This window comes from Sinohyriopsis cumingii, chromosome 3, assembly GCF_028554795.1.
Source record: "Sinohyriopsis cumingii isolate HCF-2022 chromosome 3, ASM2855479v2, whole genome shotgun sequence".
NCBI lineage: Eukaryota > Metazoa > Mollusca > Bivalvia > Unionida > Unionidae > Sinohyriopsis > Sinohyriopsis cumingii.
The window spans coordinates 63,653,029-63,678,775 of record NC_142963.1 but is presented as its reverse complement, the minus strand read 5'-3'; the positions used below and the strand labels follow the sequence as shown (position 1 = coordinate 63,678,775).

The 25,747-nt window shown below is 36.5% G+C and overlaps 1 protein-coding gene across 2 annotated transcripts in view; it reads right to left on the bottom strand.

Moving 5' to 3' along the window:
- LOC149802990 (uncharacterized) overlaps positions 1-24,754 on the bottom strand; it is a 316,457-nt gene extending 291,703 nt beyond the window's left edge. Inside the window, exons 1-3 of one of the 2 annotated variants that reach the window (XM_089952526.1) lie at positions 24,581-24,754; positions 11,208-11,267; positions 4,299-4,376 (exon numbers count right to left, since the gene is read on the bottom strand). In XM_089952526.1, coding sequence (XP_089808652.1) covers positions 4,299-4,376; positions 11,208-11,240 — 111 coding nt within the window. In that variant the 5' untranslated portion in view covers positions 11,241-11,267; positions 24,581-24,754. The remainder of the gene's footprint in view (positions 1-4,298; positions 4,377-11,207; positions 11,268-24,580) is intronic. The other variant, XM_089952525.1, reaches the window with a different exon arrangement.
- Between the last annotated feature and the right edge of the window lie 993 nt (positions 24,755-25,747).

The window sequence follows — 25,747 nt, the reverse complement described above, 5'->3', positions numbered from 1 at the left end:
TTTATCAACTTATATATTTTTGAAAACATTAATGTCATGCTAAGAATTTGTTTAATAAAAATAAGCATACAAAATGAATGAGAAATATGCATGAAGAGATAGGATGCAACTGATTTTGTAAATACAACAGTGAATGAGATGTGTGTGTGGAGAGACAGGACATACTCATGATGAAAAAAACAACAGTGACTGAGAAGTATGTGTGGAGAGACATAATATACAGATGTAGTAAACACAATGAATGTGAAGTATGTGTTAAGAGACAAGATATACTGCTTTACTGCAACCACAAAATACCACACAATAACAGGTACTTCATGATAAATATATAATTAATTTTCTAACTGAATATATAAGAACACAGGTATCCTGACTGCATCATGCCTACTTGCAACTAGGATGACAAACATGATTTAAGATAAATCAAAGTATTACAAATAACAATGGCTTGGACGATTTGATAACATGGGACATTAAAGTGGATGAACATAAATTGTGATATTGCCAATCAAGTCTTTATTTTGACCTCTGTGAAACTGCTTTCTCTTGCAACAGTTCACTGTAGAAGAGATTCTTTGGACATCATCGATCTGACAACATGGTGGTGTGGCTTGCCCATCTCATTCATGATTTCATGAACAGAGCATGGATGTTTAGAATGCATGCCATGCAAAAACCTAAATGTCAGGGACCTTGTCCAGTCATCCTATCTTCATCAGTTTCCAAAGGCAGCTCATGTGAAAATGTTTTAGCTTCTAAGAATGGCCTCTGTACACTGTTCAGGCTTCACATGCATACAGCTGGGCTGGCAAACACAGTGGCTTTGTAGACCATCAGTTTTGTCTGCAAAGCTGTCCACTGCCTGGAGGATTTGGTAATTCACCATAATCATAACTATACAAAGGCTTTCCTGGTGTAGGATGGTGCATCACCTGTCTTCTTGCTGCTGACAAGACCAAATTTTGTCACAACCTGAAGAAAAATGTTTCATACTTTGAAGCATGACATACTCAGATTTGGCATTCAGATGACAGTCATCAGTAAACAGGTGACCATGTACAATCAGTTCCTGTAATTTTGTACCTGCCAGTAGTCTCATACTGAAGTGCTTGCCATCAGTCTAGTCTCTGATATAGATCCCAGTGTCACAGTCAAGGAAGGCATCTGTAAGCATGGCAGAAGATATCATACTCAAGGGGGTTTGGACCAACACACAGCGTTGCTTGACTGCAGTGGTGATGAACTGGTTCAGATCATGCACCATCCTCCATGCCATCATGGAATAAACGAATTATGATGATGAATTTCCCTTGGCAAACAGATTTCACCATGATTTTTCTGAAGCCTCCAGTGCCATGGTTTTTGTCAGATCAACCAAATGTTATGTACAGGTTGGAATTCTGATACTGGCATTTCTCTTGGAGTTGACCTGCTGCACACCATGTCTATGGCCCCTCATCCTTCAATGAAGCCACACTAACTCTCTGGCAGGAGCCTTTGATTGGTGGTGCTTTCGCAGAAGTGTGATGAGCTGGCTACTAATAGTAAGAAGAGTCCCCTGATTACTACAGGATTGTCTGTTGCCTTTTCATTTGTAGAAGTGGATGAAGAATACATCCTTGCACTTCTGGGGTTGAATTCCTTGAGTCCACATTGGAACAGCTTAGTCAGTTTCAGAGCCATGTGCAAGCCTCTATTGTTGTAGAGTTCTGCTAGTATAGCATCTGATCAGGTGCTTTGCCATTTGTCAATCAGTATGTCAATTACCTTCTGTTTCAGTCAATGTTAAAAGATCAGCAAGAGATGTCCACTTGAGGCAGTCAATCAGTTGCCTCTTCACTAACAGATGATTATTGACTGAGGATGCTGTTGACGAGTTTTGCCCTTCTTTGTAGTATCTTTTCTTGTCAATGCAATCAGTACTCAGTTCTGGAGGTGCACCTGATGACTGTGGCCCACAGATGATCTGCATCATAAAAGTTCATCATGTCATTCTTATCTGCATAAGACTGAATCTTATTTGCCTTATTGCTTAGCCGTGAGTCTCACATCTATCTAAGTTTTGCATTGAACAGCCCTCTTATGTTGTTGAAAGCTGGCTTCTTCTTCTAAATAGGCTTTTTGAAACAACCATAAAATCCTGAAAATTAGCACTAATTATATTCAAAATGAATCCATGAAAATTAGCACTAATTATATTCAAAACAAGTTTAATGTATACCTCAGGGATGGACAAATCCACTTGCCCAATGCCTGGAACAAACTCAAATTTACCTCAAGCAACCGCATGTTTGCAAGATACTTGCCTGTCAGCAAGTCCATACCATTCCCCTTGATGAGAATGACATTCTGTTGGCCTGTAAGAGTTTCTCAGAATTCAAGATAAGACCATTTCTTCAGTTTGACTACTGAGTGCTGAAACCAATTATGATACTTTTGAGCAATAGCAAAATTTTCAAATTAGCCACTGTGGTAGTCATATTGAATATATGATCGGCACCACTTTTATTTAGGACCAACTAGATGTCACACAAACCCATCAAATTAACAATTAGAGTCAAATATGTTGCCAAGAGTGGACATAGGATATACAGAGCAATGCTGATATTGAGATTTTAAGGAAAAACTTGTGTCCCTGCAAGATATCCATGCTGCATGGCAAGCAAGTTGACAAACATTGATGTGTTTTGGAAATATAAAGCAGTCAGAGACAGGTGTGGCAGAGAGAGGCCTCACCAAGCATCTTGGCCAGTGAAGGATAGATTCACACTGACATTCTTTGACTGAAAGGGTGTAGTACTAGCAGAGATGCATCTGATTATCAATTTTGATGATTCAACATTAAGAACAGAATAAATAAACTCTAAATATTTCAAGTCAATGAAGCATAAAATCTAGGTCACAGAGACCTTCTCTTGCAATGAGAGTACATTACTTTTCAGGATGCATCCCCTCACCAAGTTTCATGACTCTAGGTTGGACAGTATGTACATAGCATGCCTGAAACTTTATGTGGTCATGAGCTGAATGCAAACACTTTTAAAAAAAAAACAGTAAATTTTTTTAGATACTGCTTACAATGAGCTTCTTTTGCTGAATGGGTGTGGTACCAGTACATCTGTTTTGTTTGTTTTTGTTGGTTTAAATGACACTGTTCATTCATTACTGGCTATATTATGCCAGGGAAATGGAGCTATGTACTTTTCCCAAGGACACACCAATGCAGCCAACACATGCTTGCCTGGACAGATACTGAATAGCAGACATCACCATCTGTTCCATTATTCACAAACAGTGACTGAGAAATGAACATCAAACAAAAACGTAAACCAAGTCATGAGTCAATAAAGTGTAAACTATGCACCTTAATGACACACTAGTGAAATGAGTAAGTAATGCTCATCAAGATGCATCCCCTTACCAAGTTTCAGGACTAAAGAAAGTATGCACAGAGCATGCAAAAAACCATGTGGTCATGAACTAAACACAAAAAACATAACCTAAGTCAGTAAATACGAAATGCAGGACACAACTACCTTTATTTGTACAAGTGTGATACTAACAGAAATAAATAATAGTTATTTTCATTTCCTGATTAAAGCATGAACAGTTAAAACAATTTAACCAAAAAAGTCAAGGTCACAATGATATACTTCGGTATGAAGGTGTGGTATGTATCAAGCTGCATACTTTCACTAAGTTTCATTGAATCGGGTATAACAGCACGCTTACAGGCTACAAGCCTATGAGAAAATGAGATAAATGCCAAAATTTAATCTTAACCAGTAAAATGTCAGTGTGACTTTATTTTGTTGCTAGATACTAACAGATGCATAGTCACCTATTGTGATGATTCTAGCAGTAACAAAGATTGAGAAATAAACTGAAAACACAAAAGTTAGGCAAAGTCAGTGAAGCATGAAATATGGGTGACAACAACATTGCTTTTGTGATGAGGGTGTGGTAGTGTCGAGATGAATCCCTTTTCCAAGTTTCATGATTTCTGGCATAACAGTATGCATAAAGAGTGCGAAATACTGGAGCTAAATGCATCAATATAATCAAGAATGTAAATGTATGTACAAATCTAGCCCCCTTAGCCTCACCTGGGTGTAAGTGCTATGAAACCCACTCTAAACTTTTGCCTATGGCCTAGGAAGAAAGAACGACTGAGATATATATGTTTAAAATACCGACAACACAACACCTGCAGGTAAAACATTAGTTCTCCCCTACTAAGCGGTAAGCTAGTTCAGAATTACACAGTGGTTAATAAAGTTCATAAGCAGTTCAAATACCTTTTTGATGTTGTCCATGACTTCTGCCATTTCAGGAGAGACAGCTGAACGGTCATAACTGAAACGCAGAGGCTCTCGCTATATAAAAAAAAGAAAATCAAGAAAAATTCAATTAAAAAAAGAAAATCTAATCAAATTTTAAACAAGAGCAAATGCTTTGGCTGGCTGTCACAAATCCCTCCACCACCTTACCTACACCTGGCACAGAAACACAAACGTCATAATGTGCAGTCTATCACATACATGTTGCATCTTCCTGATATGTTTGCATATGCAAAGTTTGGTCAACAAATATTTAAAGATGTCATTGTAACAAAAATTTCTGTACATCTGACCTCTGACCCACTCCGAGGGACCCTACTGGTGAGGGCCAACAATAATACCCTTTGTGAACATGGTAATCCATAGGGCAACAAATTTTCATCAAGCAGTGTAGACAGATAGGTGGTAACAGATTGATATTTGGATGGACAAATGGATAATAACACAGTATCTCTGAATTCCTTAAAAATAAGTCATCTAGTGTGACATACCCCACCCCCAGTCCCATGCTCATATAAAGATTCCAAATCAAAGTACTCAAGGGTCCATCACTCTCACTGTTTACAATACATATTGTTCACCACTCTCAGTGTTTACACTATATATGGTCCAGCACTGTAAATGTTTAAACTATGTATGGTCCAGCACTGTCAATGTTTACAATACATATGCAGTCATGCCAACCCTAACAAGATCTCAATAAGGCAGTCTATATTTTTCTGTAAGTTGGACCAGATTTCAATAAGGCGTAACAAATATTATGTACTGAGTATGTGAGCCTGGAAAACATACATTTAATAAGTTCAGAAGTGTGATTAGAGACTGATGCAGTGATGGTAGACAATATCCAACAAAAAGTTTGTAAAGTACACTTAGACCTCATTTACCTCAAGCACAATTTCACAAACTGCAGTTCCAACCCATATGGAGCTCAATGGCTTCTTGCTATCTCACAACTTGACATAATCTGTCATATTTCAATTTTACATGGCAGCAGCAATCATCTCTCCTGCCATAAGACATACTCTAATCAACATAGGATATCCAATAAATATAACTGTTGCTCTTTCTGCTTTTCCCCCAAAGAATCTGAATATTGCATTTTATTCTTCTGTGCAATTTAAATTTTTGAGAGGCTAATTGTCCGTTTTTCATCTCGAACATACATCATTTATTGGATGCCATGTTTAGAAATTCTGTCAGCCAGTTTGACCATGCAGACATTTTGCATGAAAATAAACATGCTGGTTTCCTGACCAACTCCATTAAATCTAATATGAACCTGGATCTGAATCAAACATGGACAAGTCAGTATAAGGACTTTTCTAGAACAATCAGATTTCTGTAATTTTTGCTAATAATCCATTAAGTCCATGTTTATTGGTCATTTCTGTAAATTATGGTTAAATAGTACATGCTGGCAGGCCTGCACATTGTCCAGCACTCTCAATGTTTAAACTACATAATGTCCAGCAATCTCCATCATTACACTACATCTGGTCCAGCACTGTCCATAATTATGCTACATCTGGTTCAGCCATCACAATGATTATACCACATCTGGCCCAGCTCTCTCCATGACTACACTACATCTGGTTTAGTACTCTCTATGATTACATTACATCTGGTCCAGCATCCTCTATGATTACACTACATCTGGTCCAGCACCCTCTATGATTACACTACATCTGGTTTAATACTCTCTATGATTACACTACATCTGGTCCAGCACCCTCTATGATTACACTACATCTGGTCCAGCACCCTCTATGATTACACTACATCTGGTTTAGTACTCTCTATGATTACACTACATCTGGTTTAATACTCTCTATGATTACACTACATCTGGTCCAGCACCCTCTATGATTACACTACATCTGGTCCAGCACCCTCTATAATTACACTACATCTGGTCCAGCACCCTCTAAGATTACACTACATCTAGTTCAGCACACTCTATGATTACACTACATATGATCTTTCACACTCCACGATTACACTACATTTGTTTCAGCCATCACAATGATTACCGTATATACTTGTGTATGAGCCAAATAATTTAGGAAAAATAAAGGCCTGGAAGAAGGAGGTCAACTTATCTGTGGGCCAATGTCTAAACTTTGCAGTTATTAGGTCGTTTTGGTTGACTACTGTAATGGCTGTAAATCTTGGGACACAAAAAAAATAATTTTTGTCCATGTCCTAAGAGATAGGATGTAAAAAAAATAACTTCTGGTGACCCGACAATTATTAAACTGTTATAAAGTTAAAAAGTACTATGACTGATTTTGTTATTATTTTGCATATGCATATTTTTTGATTTCTCCAACATGAAATTAAATAAAGGTAAATACAAACTTCATAATTTGTGAGCCGGATGAGTTTACCCAGGAGACCAGGCTGAACTATAATGTACAGTACTTACACAGTGCAAAACATCACTTAAATCCTTAAGAGGGAACTATACCAGTACATTGATGTGTTATTGCCTTTTATTCCATAATATTAGCACGATTACCGTAGTTTTGTAAAACAGGGTGTAAGGCATACCTATGAACTTTTCAAAAGCCTAGTAGGGAGACTGAATAAAAAATAGAGATTGGGACCTAAAATCAGGAGGTTTTTCGAGGCATTTTTAAAGCTTTGTTTTCACTAAATATTAATCAATCTTCCTGGCCCAATATGCATGAAACTTGCAAAAAAACTTGCTATTTCTCTCTGACACACTCTTTTTTTCCACAGGACGTGCCATATTTACATAATCTGGTCAGTTGTGCCAAACTGCACAATAGCTAAAGATTAGTCTTAAATAAACAAGAAGAAAGACAGCGTGACTAATTAAACATTAATCCTTATCAATGTAACTATTTTGTGAAAATGACTGTAATTTTTTAAATATAAGTTAGACTAAATAAATGCATTTAGATCTTACTTTGTGCATCCTGAGATGTCTCAAAGTTGTGGGTCAGCTTATACGTGAGTCAAACACTTATTAGTGTTTATACCTGTTCAGTTTGGGGATCAATTTATATGCGAACAAGTTTATACGCGAGTCAATACGGTATATTACATTTGGTCTTTCACTCTCCATGATTACACTACATTTGATCCAGCATTCTCCATGAATATGCTACATCTGGTCTAGGATCCTCTATGATTAAAAACATCTTTCACTCTCGATGATTACATATCTGGTCCAGCACACTCACTGATTACACTACCACTGTGATAGTATGCATTAGAACATGATACTTATGGACATGGTACCACTGTGGTGGTATGCATGAAAACATGACATTACTAACATGGTATTAATGTGGTGGTATGCATGAAAACATGACACTTATGGACATGGTACCACTGTGGTGGTATGCATGAAAACATGACATTACTGACATGGTATTAATGTGGTGGTATGCATGAAAACATGACACTTATGGACATGGTATTAATGTGGTGGTATGCAATAGAACGACATTACTGACATGGTATTAATGTGGTGGTATGTATTAGAACATGACACTTATGGACATGGTATTAATGTGGTGGTAGGCAATAGAACATGACATTACTGACATGGTATTAATGTGGTGGTATGCATTAGAACATGACACTTATGGACATGGTATTAATGTGGTGGTATGCATTAGAACATGACACTTATGGACATGGTATTAATGTGGTGGTATGCAATAGAACATGGCATTACTGACATGGTATTAATGTGGTGGTTTGCATTAGAACATGACATTATTGACATGGTATTAATCTGGTGGTTTGCATTAGAACATGACACTTATGGACATGGTATTAATGTGGTGGTATGCAATAGAACATGACATTTATGGACATGGTATTAACGTGGTGGCATGCATTAGAACATGGCATTACTGACATGGTATTAATGTGGTGGTATGCATTAGATCATGACATTACTGACATGGTATTAATGTGGTGGTTTGCATTAGAACATGACATTACTGACATGGTATTAATGTGGTGGTATGCAATAGAACATGGCATTACTGACATGGTATTAATGTGGTGGTTGCATTAGAACATGACACTTATGGACATGGTACCACTGGTGGCATTCATCAGAATGTGGCACTTGCAGACATAGTACCACTGTGGTGGTATACATTAGAACATGACACTGACAAGGTATCACTGTGGTTGCATGCATTATAACACTTTAATTTATACAACTGTTCAACAGAATACAAGTTGCCAGAAATATTTAGATATGTCCAGGTTTTATCGTAAAGATATAATACTTAGAACAAGACTAAAAAATGTGGACTGTAAACTGAATTATATTCTCCATGATTCAAGTCAGAAAACAGCCCTGAAAGTCTCTAACAGTTATACGAATAATTATTGACAATTTACACATTTACAAAGTCTTGATTAACTCCTAGTGTTCATCAGAAGAGTATTGAGAAACACTATGTGGCTTTACATTCAAATTTTCACATATTATTATTATTATTAGTATTATATATCACTGACAGTGTACTAGGTTTAACTAAATTTTATGTAGTCATTTTATTACAAGGTCTGAAAGAATCAGATGGCTTGACCTCACAAATTCAAAAAATTAATGCCTGCATGCAGTTTAGATGCTGAGGCAAATGTTTAAGACTTAAATTGCTTGTTTTTAAATATCAAGCTCAAATAACAGACACTGGAAAAAAAAATCTGATAGTAATGGGGTCACATTGTTAATTTGTGAAATAAAATCATGAATTTAAACAGTTCTGGGAATTAATTGTGAACCATTCATATGCAAAAAGAAATCAAAATGGAGATCAGACAAAATATAAATTAATGCTGCTAAACACTGAAAGCCAAACTGATGAATCGACTGTAATGATCTAATTATTTCTCATATGTTGAAAAGCTTATTATTTCAGATTTAAACAAAATAAATTTTTTTTAAAGTGAAGGTAATTAATGAACCTCCAATAGCATGTCTCTAAGTACACAATATAGAAGGAATATAACAATGCTAAATACTGCTGACAAACAGCTGAAAAATAAATCCTAACTTAGATTATACTGATAGAAAATTGTTTACTCAGTCTTGAGCCTGATCCAACAAGCCACTTGGCTTTTATGTATAAACTTAAAATGGGGCTCTGTAAATGAAAGTGTACACTGAACAAGGGTAAGAAATAATTCCAGTGTCTTCATTAACAAATAAGGGTATGCATGAAGCTTGAAAGGGATGCAGTGACCTGCCCCCAAATCTGAACATCCTGCCTTGCCAAGCCCCTAAATTCTTTTGTTTAATGTGTCCTGCCCCTAATTACATTTGTTCAATTGCCAACCCTGCTTTCTTCCAGCACTTCCAGGCTGGCATTTTTTCTCAAAACTGTGTCAGCTAAAGTGTACAGTCTGAAAAACATTTTGTTGTTAAAACCCCTAGCAACGACTTTACGTGGCAGGAGGTAGTAGCCTACTGCTGAGATCTGTGGCATCATGGTCATGCATGATACACTAAAGTGGGTGGTATTATAGAAAGGTAGACAGACGTAGCTCTACAATGATACCAAATAATCTGGAATATCTAGTTGCACTACAAAATACAGATAGAAAAACCTCATTTTTTGGACCTGACTTTTTTTAACCCAAAATATGCCTGTGGTCAGAATCTGATTTTGTGTCCGGATTTTAGACTTTTTAGATGAGCCTTTGCAAAAAGGAGGATAAGATGGGCCTTTGGAATAAAGAGTGGTCTCCATACAAAAATAATGGCTCCGTTTAGCAAAAAAAAAACAAAACAAAAAAAAAAAAACAAATCCAACTTTTACCCTTCTGCTCATGCGCGAGTCAAATAGCCAATGAAAACTGATGTTTCTAATACCACTAGGCAGTATGTTATTGAAAGATGACTGGTGATTTGGTGCTTTCAAGTCTATTCAGAAATAGCTTTCAAAATGTGTTTCCTACTTGATTTTTAGCAAAAATGACAAAAAGCTCCAGGGGTTAATGTGTTAACATGCATCAATACAATGCGACTTTCCAACTCAAAATGACAAGAAACGTTTGTACATAAAAGTTCTATTTTATAAAGATTGGAATAAAATAAAGTACTATCTAGAGTTAAATAAATCATCCAACATGATGAAAATCTTACCTCCACTGTCTTACATGAGAGGTTTTGTTCTGGTGACCTTTCGAATTAGCCAATGGAAATACAGCTTTCAGAAATCTTAAAGTGAAGCAAGTCACTGGGCACAAATTGATGCTCTTCAGTCATAATAATCAGTCTCCAAAACATGAAAATATAAGACTTCATCTAACTGACTGATAAAATTAGCAATTATGGTAACAACACAGATCACCATAACATGATCCCTAAGAGGTTGGTGTCAGAACTTCATGTAGGACAGAGGAGATCTGATTTTAATCTGATTGATAAGTCATAAATATCACTTATTGTAAGTGATATTTATTTGAGGTCATACATTCTTTTACAGCATATGTAATAGATCAAATTGGCAATAAACTGGTTTCATGCAAATGTGGAAAAACAAGGTACCAATTAGTGGGAGTTATGATCCTGAAAACTCTCCACTGATTGCAGAAAATAAGTTAAACTGAACTAAATTCTTCAAAAAGATGTCTGAATTAAGTTAAAATTGAAGTAGATTGTTGAAAGCAAACAAAATTAAGTGATTATTTCCAAAAGTTTTACATGTTTGTGGACTATTTTGGTGACTAGCATATTGCCCCTTTCACATTCTTGTTGTAACATTGACATGAATGAAAAACATTTAAGTAAAAAACATATAACAAACAAAGAAAAATGTGCAACTCCAACATGTCCATTAACAGAAAAAAAGAACATTTAGTTACCTCTGGAGTATCTTCATCATCAAAATCTGTCATTGCTCGGGATATTTTCTTTTTTCTCTCCTGAAAAGGAACTGCCAAATCAGCAATATCATGGCAATAATTGTGAGGCTAGATCATTTGATGTCTTTAAGCAGACAGCTGTACATTTTGCTCACAGATGTGTTTGCTAACACTAAAAAACAAGTAAAAGTATCCTTATCACCTCAACATAACTGATCAGTATCTATCTGATACAAGCGGTTCAATATGAAAAGTAAGGAACAAATATATATGCAGCTAATACTTTGTAACTCGTATTGGTATATTTTGATCATACATATGAATTGACATACTTCTAAATTTCTCCTTTATAAAATCAGTCAACATCTACAGGAATGAAGTTGAGAAAAATGAATCTTGTATGGAATTTGAATAAAATGTGTTTTAAAAACTTATTTACTGCTAATAAAGGTAGAATTTTTTATCTGTATGTATTTATTTCATATCCATCTGAATAAATATCTTGGGTAGTATGACAAAATTTAGTAAATATAAACATTTAGAAGTAATCTGAGGAATGCAGACTTTTATAAAGACATGTACATCCCAAACAGTATCACCAACTATACGTTCCAGTGCAACATCACCAGAACATAAAGGGAGTTAATAAAGTTTGTCGTAGTGTACCAGGATAGAAACAACATGCTACCATGTGATAACTAATTTTCAGCCTATATTTTTATTATCTGGTTGAAGAAGCTGTCTGAATGAAGGTGGAGAACTACTTCCCATCTTCCAGGATGGTCTGGTCACCTCCACCCCACCCAACCCCCACGATTAGTTTTGTTAATGTTGAAACTCGGCAGAGGAAAAAGTGCTTGTTGATACATTAGTTCAGCAGATCACTGTGTTCTGTCAACATGTAGATTTTATTTCCCCTAGCTGCTAGTGCTCTCACCTTTAGGTCATGTGACCCAGACACAGTCTACTGGTAATAGGATATGACATAAAAAATGAGATGATGCAGCTTGTTCAGTTTTTTCAAGTGTTATCATAATTTATTGGTCAGGTTCTGATTGTTTTTAAAAAATAAAAATCTTATTTCTATCAGTGACAATGTGCATTATTGAAAGTTCAATACAGGATCACAAAGCCACTGCTATGTTAAACAAATTCTTGGCTGTTTATGATTTAGCCACAGTTTCACATTGATGACGGATCTTGGTTCCTGGTAGGATGGTCAGACCATCTGCTGGATTGACAGATGGAGTCTGTCTCAGTCAGTTCCTGCAAATGAGGCTTGCCTGTTCATAACTGATCCCCAATTCCATTTGTCAGTGGTGAAGGTCACTGAGGTGTGGTGCAGGTCAGACTTGATTCAGTCCTATAGTCAATTTTGATGTTTACCCAAATATGTCTTCATATGAAATTACATAATCAAGAATATTGATTATATTGTCATTACGAGAATCCACACCATCCAGAAAATATTCCAATATCTGTCAAAAGTGTCTGCATTTATACTGCATTCTACAAATATCACACTGATAAACCATTTGTTTTTTTACACCTACATATTTGTGAGATGATCTTATTAGATGGAAATAGATTCCATGGTATTAAATGTCAGTCTCACAAAGCAAGATATGGTAGGGTATTAGGAGCAGGATTAAGAAATTCCAATGCAAGACAAAAGGGCAGAAGAAGCCAAATTATCATACGTGGAAAAAATAAAACAAAACAAAAATTGTTGCTACATTTAGCATTGCTACTGTGTTGTTGTTGCTTGTCCTTCAAGTTCAAAGATTCGGCCAATGTGGGTATGTGAGAAAGCTTGCCAGTAGCTTCTCGAGGGTCGGTGGTTCTTTCTGGGGATTTCCTGGGTTCTTCCTCCACCATTAATACTGGCCGCCATGTATAGCCTATCTTGTGCTGAAAAATGGCGTTAAACCCTACAACAACAACAACAACAACAACAAGTTCAAAGATGGCATGACATCACTATGTTTGACTCTGTGAGTATGTGTGTGGCTGATCAACATATTTGTGCTCTTAAGCGTCAATGACACACTGGATAGAAGATGCCCCTTGTGGTTGCTTGATCAATGGAAGACATACAGTATTGTAGTTCTGAGATTTATGCTGGTTGCAATTCTGTACTGCCTCTATAATTATCCTCCACTCATAGTCTGTACTGTAGCTCCAGTATGGATGAGGTGAAACAATCCTGTACAAGCTCTTCCCAAGACTCAGGGTCAATGACGAAGTGTTGCAAGGTTGACTTAAATCAGTGTTTGAAGCATTTATTCTGACCTCCCTGAAACTGTTTTTAACCCTTCAGCTCATCATAAAAGATCTTCTTTGGCAGTCACTTGTGTGACATCCTGGTGACATGGCCAGTCCATCCCATCTGTGATTTCATGAACAGAATGCAAGCCCATAGGAAAACCAGTGCCATCGTATTCTCATCAGTTTCCTAAGGTAGCTCACAAGAAAACTGTTCCAATGACGGGCATAGCATCTGTGCATAATCCATATTTCACTTGCACATATCAAGGTCAGCAGCACAGTGGTTCTGTACATGTTGACCATCACTTTTGTTTTAAAACTGATTCCTCTGTGCTCCCACACATTTACACATATCATTCCAACAGTTGCTTGGGCTGTTCTGGCATTGGTTTCATCATCGATGTGGACTGCACAAGACAGTGCTCTACCAAGGCAGGATTCTGGAGTTTTTGCTTTCACAGATTATGCTTAGATACATTTTAAATACTGATGCCAAACATACCTGATTTATACCACAGTAATGACCAATCCAACCATAACCCATTCAGGTCTTTAATCCTTTCCAAATTACCTCTGGTCACACAGAGTATAATCCATGTCCACAAACTTCATTTAAAACTGAACACTGAACATTTGAAGCCAAACCATTCCTTGGTGGAATGCAAATAAAGTTATTGGTTTCATGCTGTTTGAGCTCTTTAGTAATCCATTCAAAATCTGTTGTTGTTGTTGTTGTTGTTGTTGTTGTAGGGTTTAACGCCATTTTTCAGTACACAATAGGCTATACATGGCGGCCAGTATTAATGGTGGAGGAAGAACCCAGGAAAACCTCGGAAAGAACCACCGACCCATGAGAAGCTACTGGCAAGCTTTCTCACATACCCACATTGGCTGAATCCATGACTCGAACCCACGCAGACAGAGGTGAGATGGCAGTGATCCGTAACGGAGAGCACTTTAGACCACTCGGCCACTCGGGGCCCCTCAAAATCTGTTAATCTTTTTAGTCCTTTCCAAATTACTACTGATCACAAATAGTAAAATCCATTGATTAATTTTAAGTTAGTGTCTGTTGAATTAGCAATTAAAGTGTTATGAACAAAGGGTAAACCAGGCCACTGTCATATGATCCCAAGAAGTACTTACCAGAATATGATACATTGCAAGTAATGTGTGAAGAAAAAAATGGAAAAATTTTGTTCCTAAATATTGTAAATAATAATTTTGAGTGTGCTGGGAATTTCAATGAGAGGCAGAAGGGAGACAACCTTATTGCAAGAGTGAAAACCTTCTGGCCAGGTTATTTCCATGTATGGAACTACAATCGCCAAAAGTGTGATTGAGTAGATTGGAGCATCTTTGGGGTCCTGCTTTATGTGTCAAATTTGAGATGGCTAGCCTCTGTTCTCAAAAAATCTGATGAAATTGGGGTTGCATGTTTCTTAGCCTGATTGTTTAGTACTAATATATTTCATATGTACATGTAGTAATTTATTATATGGACCTGATTCCTTGCAGCAGAAGAAATGAATCTGGATGTTTGCAATATATAGATCACACAAGAGTTTATTATTTTAACAAAGTATTGATGTATGCAACTTTTTCATTTAAGTATTCACTATAAACCTACTGCATTTGTTTCGTGGTAATTGTTGCAGCACTGATGGAATTGCTATGTATATTTAATTTGTATTGTTAGTTGGCTTTTTTCTCCATTATTATGTTATGTACTTTGTATTTGACCTTAGTACAAAATCAAGTCCACTCCCTGTGCACCTGACTAAAGACATTAATTAAGTAAACAACATAACATATAACTAATATTCCTCTCTGAAGGTAGATTGAATATTACAATCATTATTGATGGAAGTAAACATGTTTACCTTAATCTGAGTCTAGGACATTGGTATTCCCCCATGGGAAAATCTGGTGTAACTGATGTAACTGATGTTTCCCATGTCCTTTATTATAATTTGAGTAATAGACCTAACCTTGTTGACAACTTCAAACTTTTGACCCTCATCCTGATTATATTTTTATGTCTTAGCTTTCTATATAATATTGTTTACTTGAGAAATTACACATTCTTGCCTTAATATCTTGAGGTAGAATCAGTCATATTGTTATGTTCAGTTTATTTAAACTGGGTGGAATTATTTATTCAAATTATTATTCACTGGAAATACAAAGTACTAATCGATAATATTCTTGGACTGGAGCAATATTTGGGAATTAATGAACGTGTTTGGATTTTATTATGTGATACATCAAAAGTCTGTTAGCATATCATCACAATTCATGCCATTGGCACATTTACCATGTTTGAGACTAAAATACATCTACACATTCAATACCAAAACTTATCTGGAATACCACTGGAGTTCAGTTGGAACTTTATACATTTGGACTTGTGATACAACTTTTAGGACTATTTGGGATTTAATTCACAATATTTTAAGTTCTTTTGAAATTCTCACTTTGCATTCTATGGAAATAAATTATTTCTTGAATTTTGCAAAATTCTTTGGTTTTCGCTCCTTTCTGTTACTTAGTTTAAGACCACAGAGTCAAAATTGAAACCATCTAGTTCCATTACAGTTATGGTTCAATTGATAAAGATAACATCTATAAGTTCAACTACTGATAAATGAAATGTTTATAGCATTCCTAAGTAAGCATTTTCCATCCTAAATCACCCACAAAGATATTATGAGTAGCTAATGTTCTAGTTACTTAAGTTTATCCCTTTATCACTGGGGATGTTAGTGCAAAAACATCCATTGTGACCAAGAGGAATTGATCCCCTAAGTTGTCAATAGCTTGAATTTTATAGATATAGTCTGTGGTATCTTTTAGATATGAGAGAACAGATTTAAGGAAATATGTTCATCAACTAAAGTAATGACTTATCAGGAGTTAAGTTGACATCTTGCTTTCATGAATAGATCTTTCACAGATAAAGTCTACAATGGAAATTCCTTCACCCACACAATTTACAATAAAATTCATCAATCCAAAATTTCAAAAGTTTACATACAAAAACCTCATATTTCACACCTGAGAGATTATTGTACCACACATAATGTAGTTTAGTTACCTATTCAGCTAACAGTTAATAATATATTGGTGAGACAGAATGTGAATTTCAAGTGAGAGATATCCACACCCTAACCATCCACAAGAAAGATTGTGTTCAATATAAAAGAATAGAAAATATTTTTCATGACTAATATCTATACATGTAGTACCATTTTGTGACACCTCAGCCAAATAGTGGCTATACTGTAACTGCTAAAGGTAAAGATAAAAATTTCAAGACCCAGATTTAGCATGTATTGTAGCAACATTAAACATCAACATAAATAATATATCTGGATACAACAATTCAATTACATGATCTTTATCCAGAATGGATTAATGCCCATGTTTAAATAGGATTATCTAGGAATTTTGCTTTTTATCTCAATGACGTAATTAGCCACAACTTAAAAAAATTATTATAAGTAAATTAACTTAGAATTTAACAAAGATTAATATAGTGATTTTAAGTTTAAAAAGACTAGATTTTCCATATAAATTTAGAACTTAGAAAGAAGACCACTCAAGTGGCTTAGTGGTTAGTGTCCACCTCGATGTGGGAGGTCATGGGTTCGATCCCCTGCCGAGTCATACCAAAGACTTAAAAAAATGGTACTAACAGCTGCCTCACTTGGCACTCAGCATTAAGAGGTTAGTGCTAGGACTGGTTGGCCTGGTGTCAGGATGATGTGACTGGGTGGGACATCATGCTACATGTCTGCGACATGATGCCCAAGTGCTAGACATCACTATAAACTGTTACAATGAAGACATTGTAACAATATGACTGAAAAATTGTTAAAGCTACATTAAAAATCCAAATCACACACACACACACACACAGAGGCTTGTAAAGAACTTTTCAAAGCCATTAATCCATAAGACATATAGTTTCAAATGTTAAACTCAAACCCTGATCTACTTCCTTTCACTGTCTATCTCTATCTCCAACAATCTAACCTGAAACAATGTTGCACCTAGGACCTACTGAGCCAGAGGCATTGTGTGCCCATCTCCCAAATCTCTGAAAACAAACTTATATGGGGAAAATTAATCTTTACATTAAACAGTATAGTAAAAAAAAGGGGCGAATAAGGGCCAAAAGGGTGTTAATGGGTCGTTCACATATGATGTCACACAGTGAGGGGGGTCAAAAGTTTGTGATTAAGTGTGACATGGGAGGAAGGGAGGTTGAAGAAATATGAAATCACAATAAGTATGAGTGTGGAATGCATTTTTCAAAAATAATGTCAGAACAAAAAAGATTTTGCGTCCAACACCCTCAGTCCATTTTTATCGGCAAAAGATAACAACTCTCTCATGGACGATTTATATTAATATTGTTATCTCCCTGCTAATTAAACGCCGCCTTCGATGGCTGTGTCATGTCCGACGCATGGAGGATGGAAGGCTGCCAAAGGACATCCTATATGGACAGCTGGCCACTGGCATAAGAAGAGTCAGACACCCCTCACTCCGTTTCAAAGATGTGTGCAAGAGGGACATGAAGGCATGCAACATTTCACCCGATGGCTGGGAAGAGCTGGCCGAGGACCGAGGCACCTGCAGACTGATGGTAAACAATGGCATATCAGTCGCTGATGCGAGGAGAGGCCAGTTGGCGGCAGAGAAACGTAAGAGAAAGAAGAACGCAGCAGCAACCACAGTAACGCAGACTTCCCAGTATGTCTGCTCCAACTGCAATTGGGACTGTCACTCACGTATAGGCCTGCACAGCCACAGCAGATGATGCCAACAGAGACAGACAACACCCCAAGGGCGCTATTTGCATGGTCTTTCGAGACCGAGTCGCCAATGATGATGATGATCTCAGTTGAAATATTGGTTAATTGTTATAACCTTTAACTGGTTTAAACTGTTTTTTTTTATTATAATAATTATGTCATTCTTTCTTTAATATAATGTAATACACACATTAAAAACAAAATGTACACTAAATAAACTGCAGGCCTACTGGTGATTAAACTTAGATTTTAGAAAAGTAAAACAATACGCTAACAAGTTATCACCTCTTTACAACAGTCCAACGAGATCAAAGACACACAAGTTTAACAAGTTGAAAGACGGTATTCGGTCCACACAGAACATTTAATCTTTTAATATTTTTTAGGTGAAAAAACAACAAATGTAATTAGTTGAGTGGCGCCAAGGTTGGGCCCTGTGTTGCACTGGGACATCACACATTAAAGGGAATAAATATATCAAATGTTAGTTTTCTTTCTTTCTTTTTCTTGAAAATGTTTTGTTGACAACACTGAAGTGCTAGATTATAAACAGTCCTACTAGTAGAAAGAGTCTTTGAAGCTTGATGACATTTAAAAAAAGCAGTCTAAAAAAAGCAGGATGAATTGAGAGAAGAACTTCGAAGATTAAGCCAGTGTGCGGCAATAGTAACATTTATGCTATTGAAACCGTACTAATAATAATATTAATAATGAGGACTTTGTATAGCGCCTAATCTTTAAAAGCTCTAAGCGCTTTACAACATTAGACAACACTTATAAGATAAAAATCATATAATGATATGATTACAAAAACAAACACCATAAAATTAGAAAACATAAAAAACATGCTGAGGATATTTAAAGTAGGAAACATGATTAGGTCTTTAAGCTTGTTCTTGCAGTCGAAATATGTGAGTTTTGAGAGCACTCTTGAATGGCATCACTGTCTTTGTGTCTAATTTCAATGGGCAATTCATTCCACGTTGCTGGGCCCTGGTATGCAAATGAACGCTGTCCATATGACTTTGTTTTCATAGTGGGAATAATGAGTATACGATTGTCAGAAGAGAAGCGTAAGTATCTTGCTGGTGTGTAAACATGGGTAAGGTCAGATAGGTATGTTGGACAAGAGTCCATCAGTCAAACGTAGCACAGAGAACAAATTTTGTGTTTGATTCTGGATCAAATGGATAGCCAGTGTAGTCTACAGAGCAGCGGGGAGGTGTGCTCTGATCGCAGCACCCTAAGCATGAACTGAGCAGCAATGGTCTATTGTGTCAAATGCTGCAGACAAATCAAGGAGGGTGAGGACTGTGATCTTTCCGCTATCCAAAGCAGAGAGAATGTCATTAACTACTTTTAGAAGAGTAGTTTCAGTACTGTGGCAAGGGCAATATGCAGATTGTACATTGCGAAAAAAGACTGTGAATTCAGATGAGATACAAGCTGGTATAGAACAACCTTTCCTAAGATTTTTTATATGAATGGGAGATTAGAAACTGGGTGGTAGTTCTTTAAATCGTTATGGTCTAGTGTTGGTTTCTTCAGCAGAGGCTTTACAATGGCAGTTTTGAAAAATGATGGGAATTCCCCGGATGAGAGAGAGGTATTAATAACATCAGTTAGTGAAGGCAATACTGGATCTAAGCACTCAAGCAGCAGTGATGTTGGAATTGGATCAAGTTCACATGGTACACTCTTCATCAAGATTGTACATACTAAATCCATAGAGAAAGGTTCAAATGCTGCGAATGGTTGCCACTCAAATTCTGTATCCCAACTGTATGGTGATGACGAGTCAATTGAAATTGTGGTGTCAAGGCTAATCTCTAATGGCTTGCACTTTGTCATGGAAGAAATTTGCAAACATTTCCGGAAGGTCAGCTGGAGAGAAGGTAGTTGGAAGTGGTGTAGATTTGTTCCTTGACATTAGCTTGTTAGTAATCTTGAAGAGCTCTTTGCTGCTGAAACTTTCCATGATCTTAGTAGTGTAGTGGGCTGATTTCACTGCATGGACTGTATTTGTGACATTCTGCTTAGCGGCTTCATAGATCTGCTTATGAATAGTGAGTCTGGTGGAAAGCCAAAGCCTCTCAGCTTTACGGTGGTCTCTTTTAGCAGTGCGAAGCTGGTCCCTCACACTGCTATACCATGGAGAACACTTTTGAATTGACACTCTGCACTTGGTAGCTGGGGCATGTTTGTTGAGCAATGAACGCAGGCAGTTATCGAGTTGTTCTGCTGTTGGAGGTAAGCAAGTTGTTAGGTTTGCTTTGATGTCATGCATTAGTTTGGTTCTATTTATCATACGGAGGTTTCTCTTAATAGCAGATAAAGGTGGAGGGTTAGGGACTGATACATCAAGATGGCATATAATGCAGAGGTGACCTGGCAAGTTCATGGGATACCAGGGAGGACAATAGAATGTTATCATCAGGTCTATGAAGAATCCAGTCTAAAATGTGACCATGTTTATAGGTGGGTTGGTTAACCGACTGTTTGAGGTTGAAAACATTGATAGAATCCAGGAGTTTTTATGTGTTTGGGTTTCCAGGACAGTCAAAGTGAAAATTAAAATCTCCAAGAATAATCAGGTTGCCACCTATCAAATTTCCATACTCCAGGTAAGGTGTCCAATGTTACATTAGTTTTAATTTTCATGACTTTTTGGCAGCCCAAAGCAACGGCTAAAAATAAATTATATAAGTCTTTATTTAATGCTTATGTGCTAGCATATCCTACCAAAACCAAAAAGATGTGCCAAGATGAACTTATAAAGTGGAATAGTATCAAGAATGATACAGATCTGGCTGAAGAAGTTAACCACATGTTGCAAGAGCTAAAGGCAATCACCGTTACAAAAAAAAGGACCACTTCTTTACTTTTGGATAAAACAAACACCATCAGTTTCAAAAAAAAGTTTCTACTCAGGATAATTTAGAGTCCAATAAACAAACAGCTGTCTTGAATATTACTTCTGAAATATTGCCTTCTACAAGCCATTTGGCTACTCCGAGAAATGCCATTGTTCAATTACATTTGAAGTCCCAGATTGATGTCATAAATTCTGACCTCATTGGTTTGTATAATCAGCAAAAAACAAGGAATACTTTCAAATGAGCAGAACATAGAGTTAAAAGATTAACAATAAATAAAAATTGAGTCAAAGAAGATCCCAGAAAGCAAGGGATTTGAAAAAAATCAAAACTGAATGCTTTATTGGAAGATAATCCTGAACTGCGCACAAAACTGAATATCAGGGCCAGATGTGGTCAACCAAAAACTGAAGAGGAACAACCATCGCTTTTGCAAACTATACTAGATATCGCAATGCATGGTTCAGCTTCTCATGAAAAAAAAAACAGAAGTCTACAAAAGTATCAAAACCTTAGATCAATTAACAGAGCATTTAAAAAAAGATGGATTCAATATAGGTCAAAGTGGATTATACCTTCGTCTACTTCCTAAGCATAGTTCATCATCAGAAGGTAAGTATCATGTAACCACTGTCCCAGTAAAGTTAATTAGAGCGCAAAATGATTATGACACTAAACATATTGATAGCCAGTTCTGCACAGCTATAATAAGAAATTTGGAAGAACTGTCTTCATTGCTTGGACCAGATGAGGTTTGTTTTCTCAGCCAAGACAATAAATATTGTGTCCCAATCGGTCTGGTTGCTGCCAATAAGCATATAATGCACGTTGAGCATAAAGTAAGCCTTCCTGACCATGACTGGGTAGTTGCTGCCCAGCACAAGCTTATACCCTTGGTGTATGCCGGCATTGAGATCCGTCACAAAGGTCTTGGAAACAGAGATGCTGTTGGCTTTTCGGGCCCAATGTTTATAGGCATCTGATCTGGAAAACACTCCGCATCAACAGCACTCAGCCATGGATTTGACTTTGAAAAGTTGCTGTGTCTGACAGAGTTCAATACCATAACCAGGACTGGTATAAATTGGTCAAGCTGATTCTCGTGTTTACTGATGATGGTGGGCCAGATGAAAACCCTTGGTATCAAAAAGTCATTAAGGTTGCAATCCACCATTTCTTGACACATGATCTTGGCTCTGTTTTTGTTGCAATAAATGCTCCAGGACAAAGTGCTTTTAACAGAGTGGAGAGAAAGATGGTGCCATTGAGCAGGGAACTGAGTGGATTAATATTACTTCAAGACAACTATAGCAGCCATTTAGACGACCAAGGTACGACAACTGACACTGAGCCAATGAAGAAAAACTTTGAATTTGCCGGAAAAACGTTGGCCGAAATATGGTCACAGTTGACTGTAGACAGTTACCCAACCATTGCTGGATATATGGATCCATTAAATTCAAAGCTCATGGAACAGTATATATTGTATTAAGATCAAAATTGGTGTGACACCCATGTCCACTTAAGCCAATACTTGCTGCAGATTGTTAAGTGTGATGACATGCTATTTGAAAACACAAAGCTCATACTTCGGTGTGATAAATGACATTTTTCTTCCACCTTCTTTACCCCTTATTCAAACATGTTAGGGGCTTAAAGTTCCAGAACGAGCAACAGATGGAGCCTTGCAAAAATTTCCATCCTTATTTGCAACTCAGTCTCAAAACAGAAGACCTTCTACCTCGGTCAGCAAACACATTTCAGACAATTCCCTATGATCTTTATTGCCCTTCACTTCAATCTGTGCTGAATAAGAGAATTTGCAAGATATGCCACTTGTACTTCAACTCACTGGTCATGCTGCGCAGTCACTCAGTCCTTCACAAATAAACAGCAGTTCCATCGAAGTGCATCAGACCATGAGAGTCGCTGCAGGAAGGCAATGCGAAATGATGGTCAAACTAGCAGATGCAGAGAATAGTGAAGTGTGGATTGGATTGATGAGGAGGAGCTTGATTTGGAAGGAAATATCCCTTCCAATAAATGATGTTAATCTAGAAACAAATGAATTTCTTGTTCGTTCAATGGAGAAGCAACTTACTTTGCCTTGGGATAAATGAAAACTATGAAGAGAAATAATTAATTTACAAATACTTCAGATTTTAAACCCTTAGAATTTTTTTGGATTTCTTAAAACTTTAATGTTAGTAAGAACTGAAATGACTGATGTGTTTAATTTACCTTTCATTTTTGGGGGTTTAAAATTAATTAAATTTTTAAAAATAATTTTAAAAACATTTAAGTAGCCAAGGAGTCGTTGTAAATTACCTGATTAACTAAACACTATTTTACATAAAAGAGTGCTCTTTTGTCTGTGTAATTGATTTACATTATACATACTTTTCAGTATTACAAAAAATTGTGGGGAAAAAAGAGGAGAGGTAAAGATTTGTGACATCACATAGAGGGGTGAGTTTGGGTTTTTGTGACGAAGTGTGACAAGAGGGGAGAGGGGGGCAAAAAAATAGCAAAAATTGTGTGACATCATATGCTGATGACCCCTATGATCTGTTGGACATGGAGCTAAAAACTGCAGAAAACCCGCTATCCTGCACTCAAGGTGCAACACTGCTAAGATATTCATCAATATTCACATAATCCATCAATGCAAATGAGCCCTTTGACGCACTAAGTAATATTGTGATATGACTCATCATTCGGATCAGGCCCTGGATTGCAGGATTATCAGGTGTCAATGCAGACACAATATATTATTGCTCACATCTATCATTACCAGTGAAATTTTGTGATTTTCTGATTTTCCAATGCATTCAACAAAACAATGGTAAAACATTCTTATTTGACAACATTGGAAAAGATGTGAAAATTATTTCAGTCTCTGAATCAATGAGCATAATTAATCACTGTCATTCACTGAACATATATGTATCTGCTGTCCACTGCAATAGTTTTGTGATGTCATCTTTGTAAATACATTTTTTTAAAACCTTTATTAACAAAAAGTTGGCCTTTTACTTAGAAAGTAGTGCTTGATAAGTATCTCAGAGCCATTTTAAATAAGGGTAATGTTTATTATATCATCCTGGAACTGTCACTATCATACTTCTGCAAGCGATAAAAGACAGTGACGAATCTTACAACATGATCACAGACATCAGCTGCTGAAACTGAAACCGGAAGTTAGCTTCACATAACTACACACCTGGGATGGACTTGCAACTGTACGTATACTCCTGAGAGCGAGATCCGTTCAAGAGTCAGTATCAGAAAAAAATGGATAGGAACAACAGAAATAACGAAACAAACGAGAGAGAGAGAGAGAGAGAGAGAGAGAGAGAGAGAGAGAGAGGGAGGGAGGGAGGGGGACAGGGACAGATTAATATACCAGTACGACTGTGTTTTATAAAACTGCAGTAAAGTTTTATATATCTAGACGCACTGGGAATGCATTGCAATAGCAACGGGTGTAAAAATTACAGGCATCAGTCATTAATTTCCATGCAGTGCAATTTTTGACATCTCGCAGCAAACAAATCTTTTCCTCTCAAGTCTCGCGGTATCATAGACGATAACGCAAACTTCCGCTTCCGCCTTTCTTGTTAAAATCACGTAAGGATTCGGACATGTCTCTTTATACATCTCCAAAAATCTTTCCTAATCGTGTTGTTTTTCTTATGTAAACAATAAATTGCAATAATTCATAATTCTTTAATAATATATATAAGCATTTGATTTGCTATTTTAGAACATCTTTACGTATTGACGCTGATTACTAGAATAATGTAGGTTGTAAGGACTGGAAAAAGGGTTTGTGAGGCAATTTTAAAAATGTTTGTTGGACACCTTACTTATGAAAATGACTGGTTTTGATGTTTGACACGTTGTACTAGACTCCTATAATATTGGAAAAATGAAGGATTAATTACTTGGCGTAATATTATCTGAAATAGTTACTTTTAACACTACCATTTGTCATTCGACATTAGATCGCATGAACCAGTTTTATTTTTATTTGAGAGATAATTGAAGTATAATTTGCACACCTATAATAATGTTACATAGAAGTATAAACTTTATTTTATTTTATTCAGCTTTATCTTTTTGTGATTTTTTTATCGTTAAAATCGTACTGGTTAACAGTTGTTTATTTTTTTGTCGAAAGTGGCATGCCTAGTCCTTCTACATGTAAGACATAGCACATGTTGATTTTGTTTAGGTGCTATGCCTTACTTTAAAAATAGCGACCTTGTATAGCATTTCTACAAAGTAAAGATATAATGTTTTGCCAGACTTTACTTACTTTCTCCAATAAATTCAAATTCTCAAAAAGAAATGGACCTGTTTTAAGTTATGTTGACCTACATTTTGGTTGGCTGGAAAGCAGTGAAAGCCAGTAATGCTGAAATCATTTTAAGTTGAAATATTATTTAACGAAACAAAAAATATATTATGCCTATTGGAACTGTAAGCAAAGTTTTGTTTCGTTCAAGAAACGTCTACCCCATCATAACCTACTTAAACATACTTCTGCATATCTTGACTACTGTCGCAT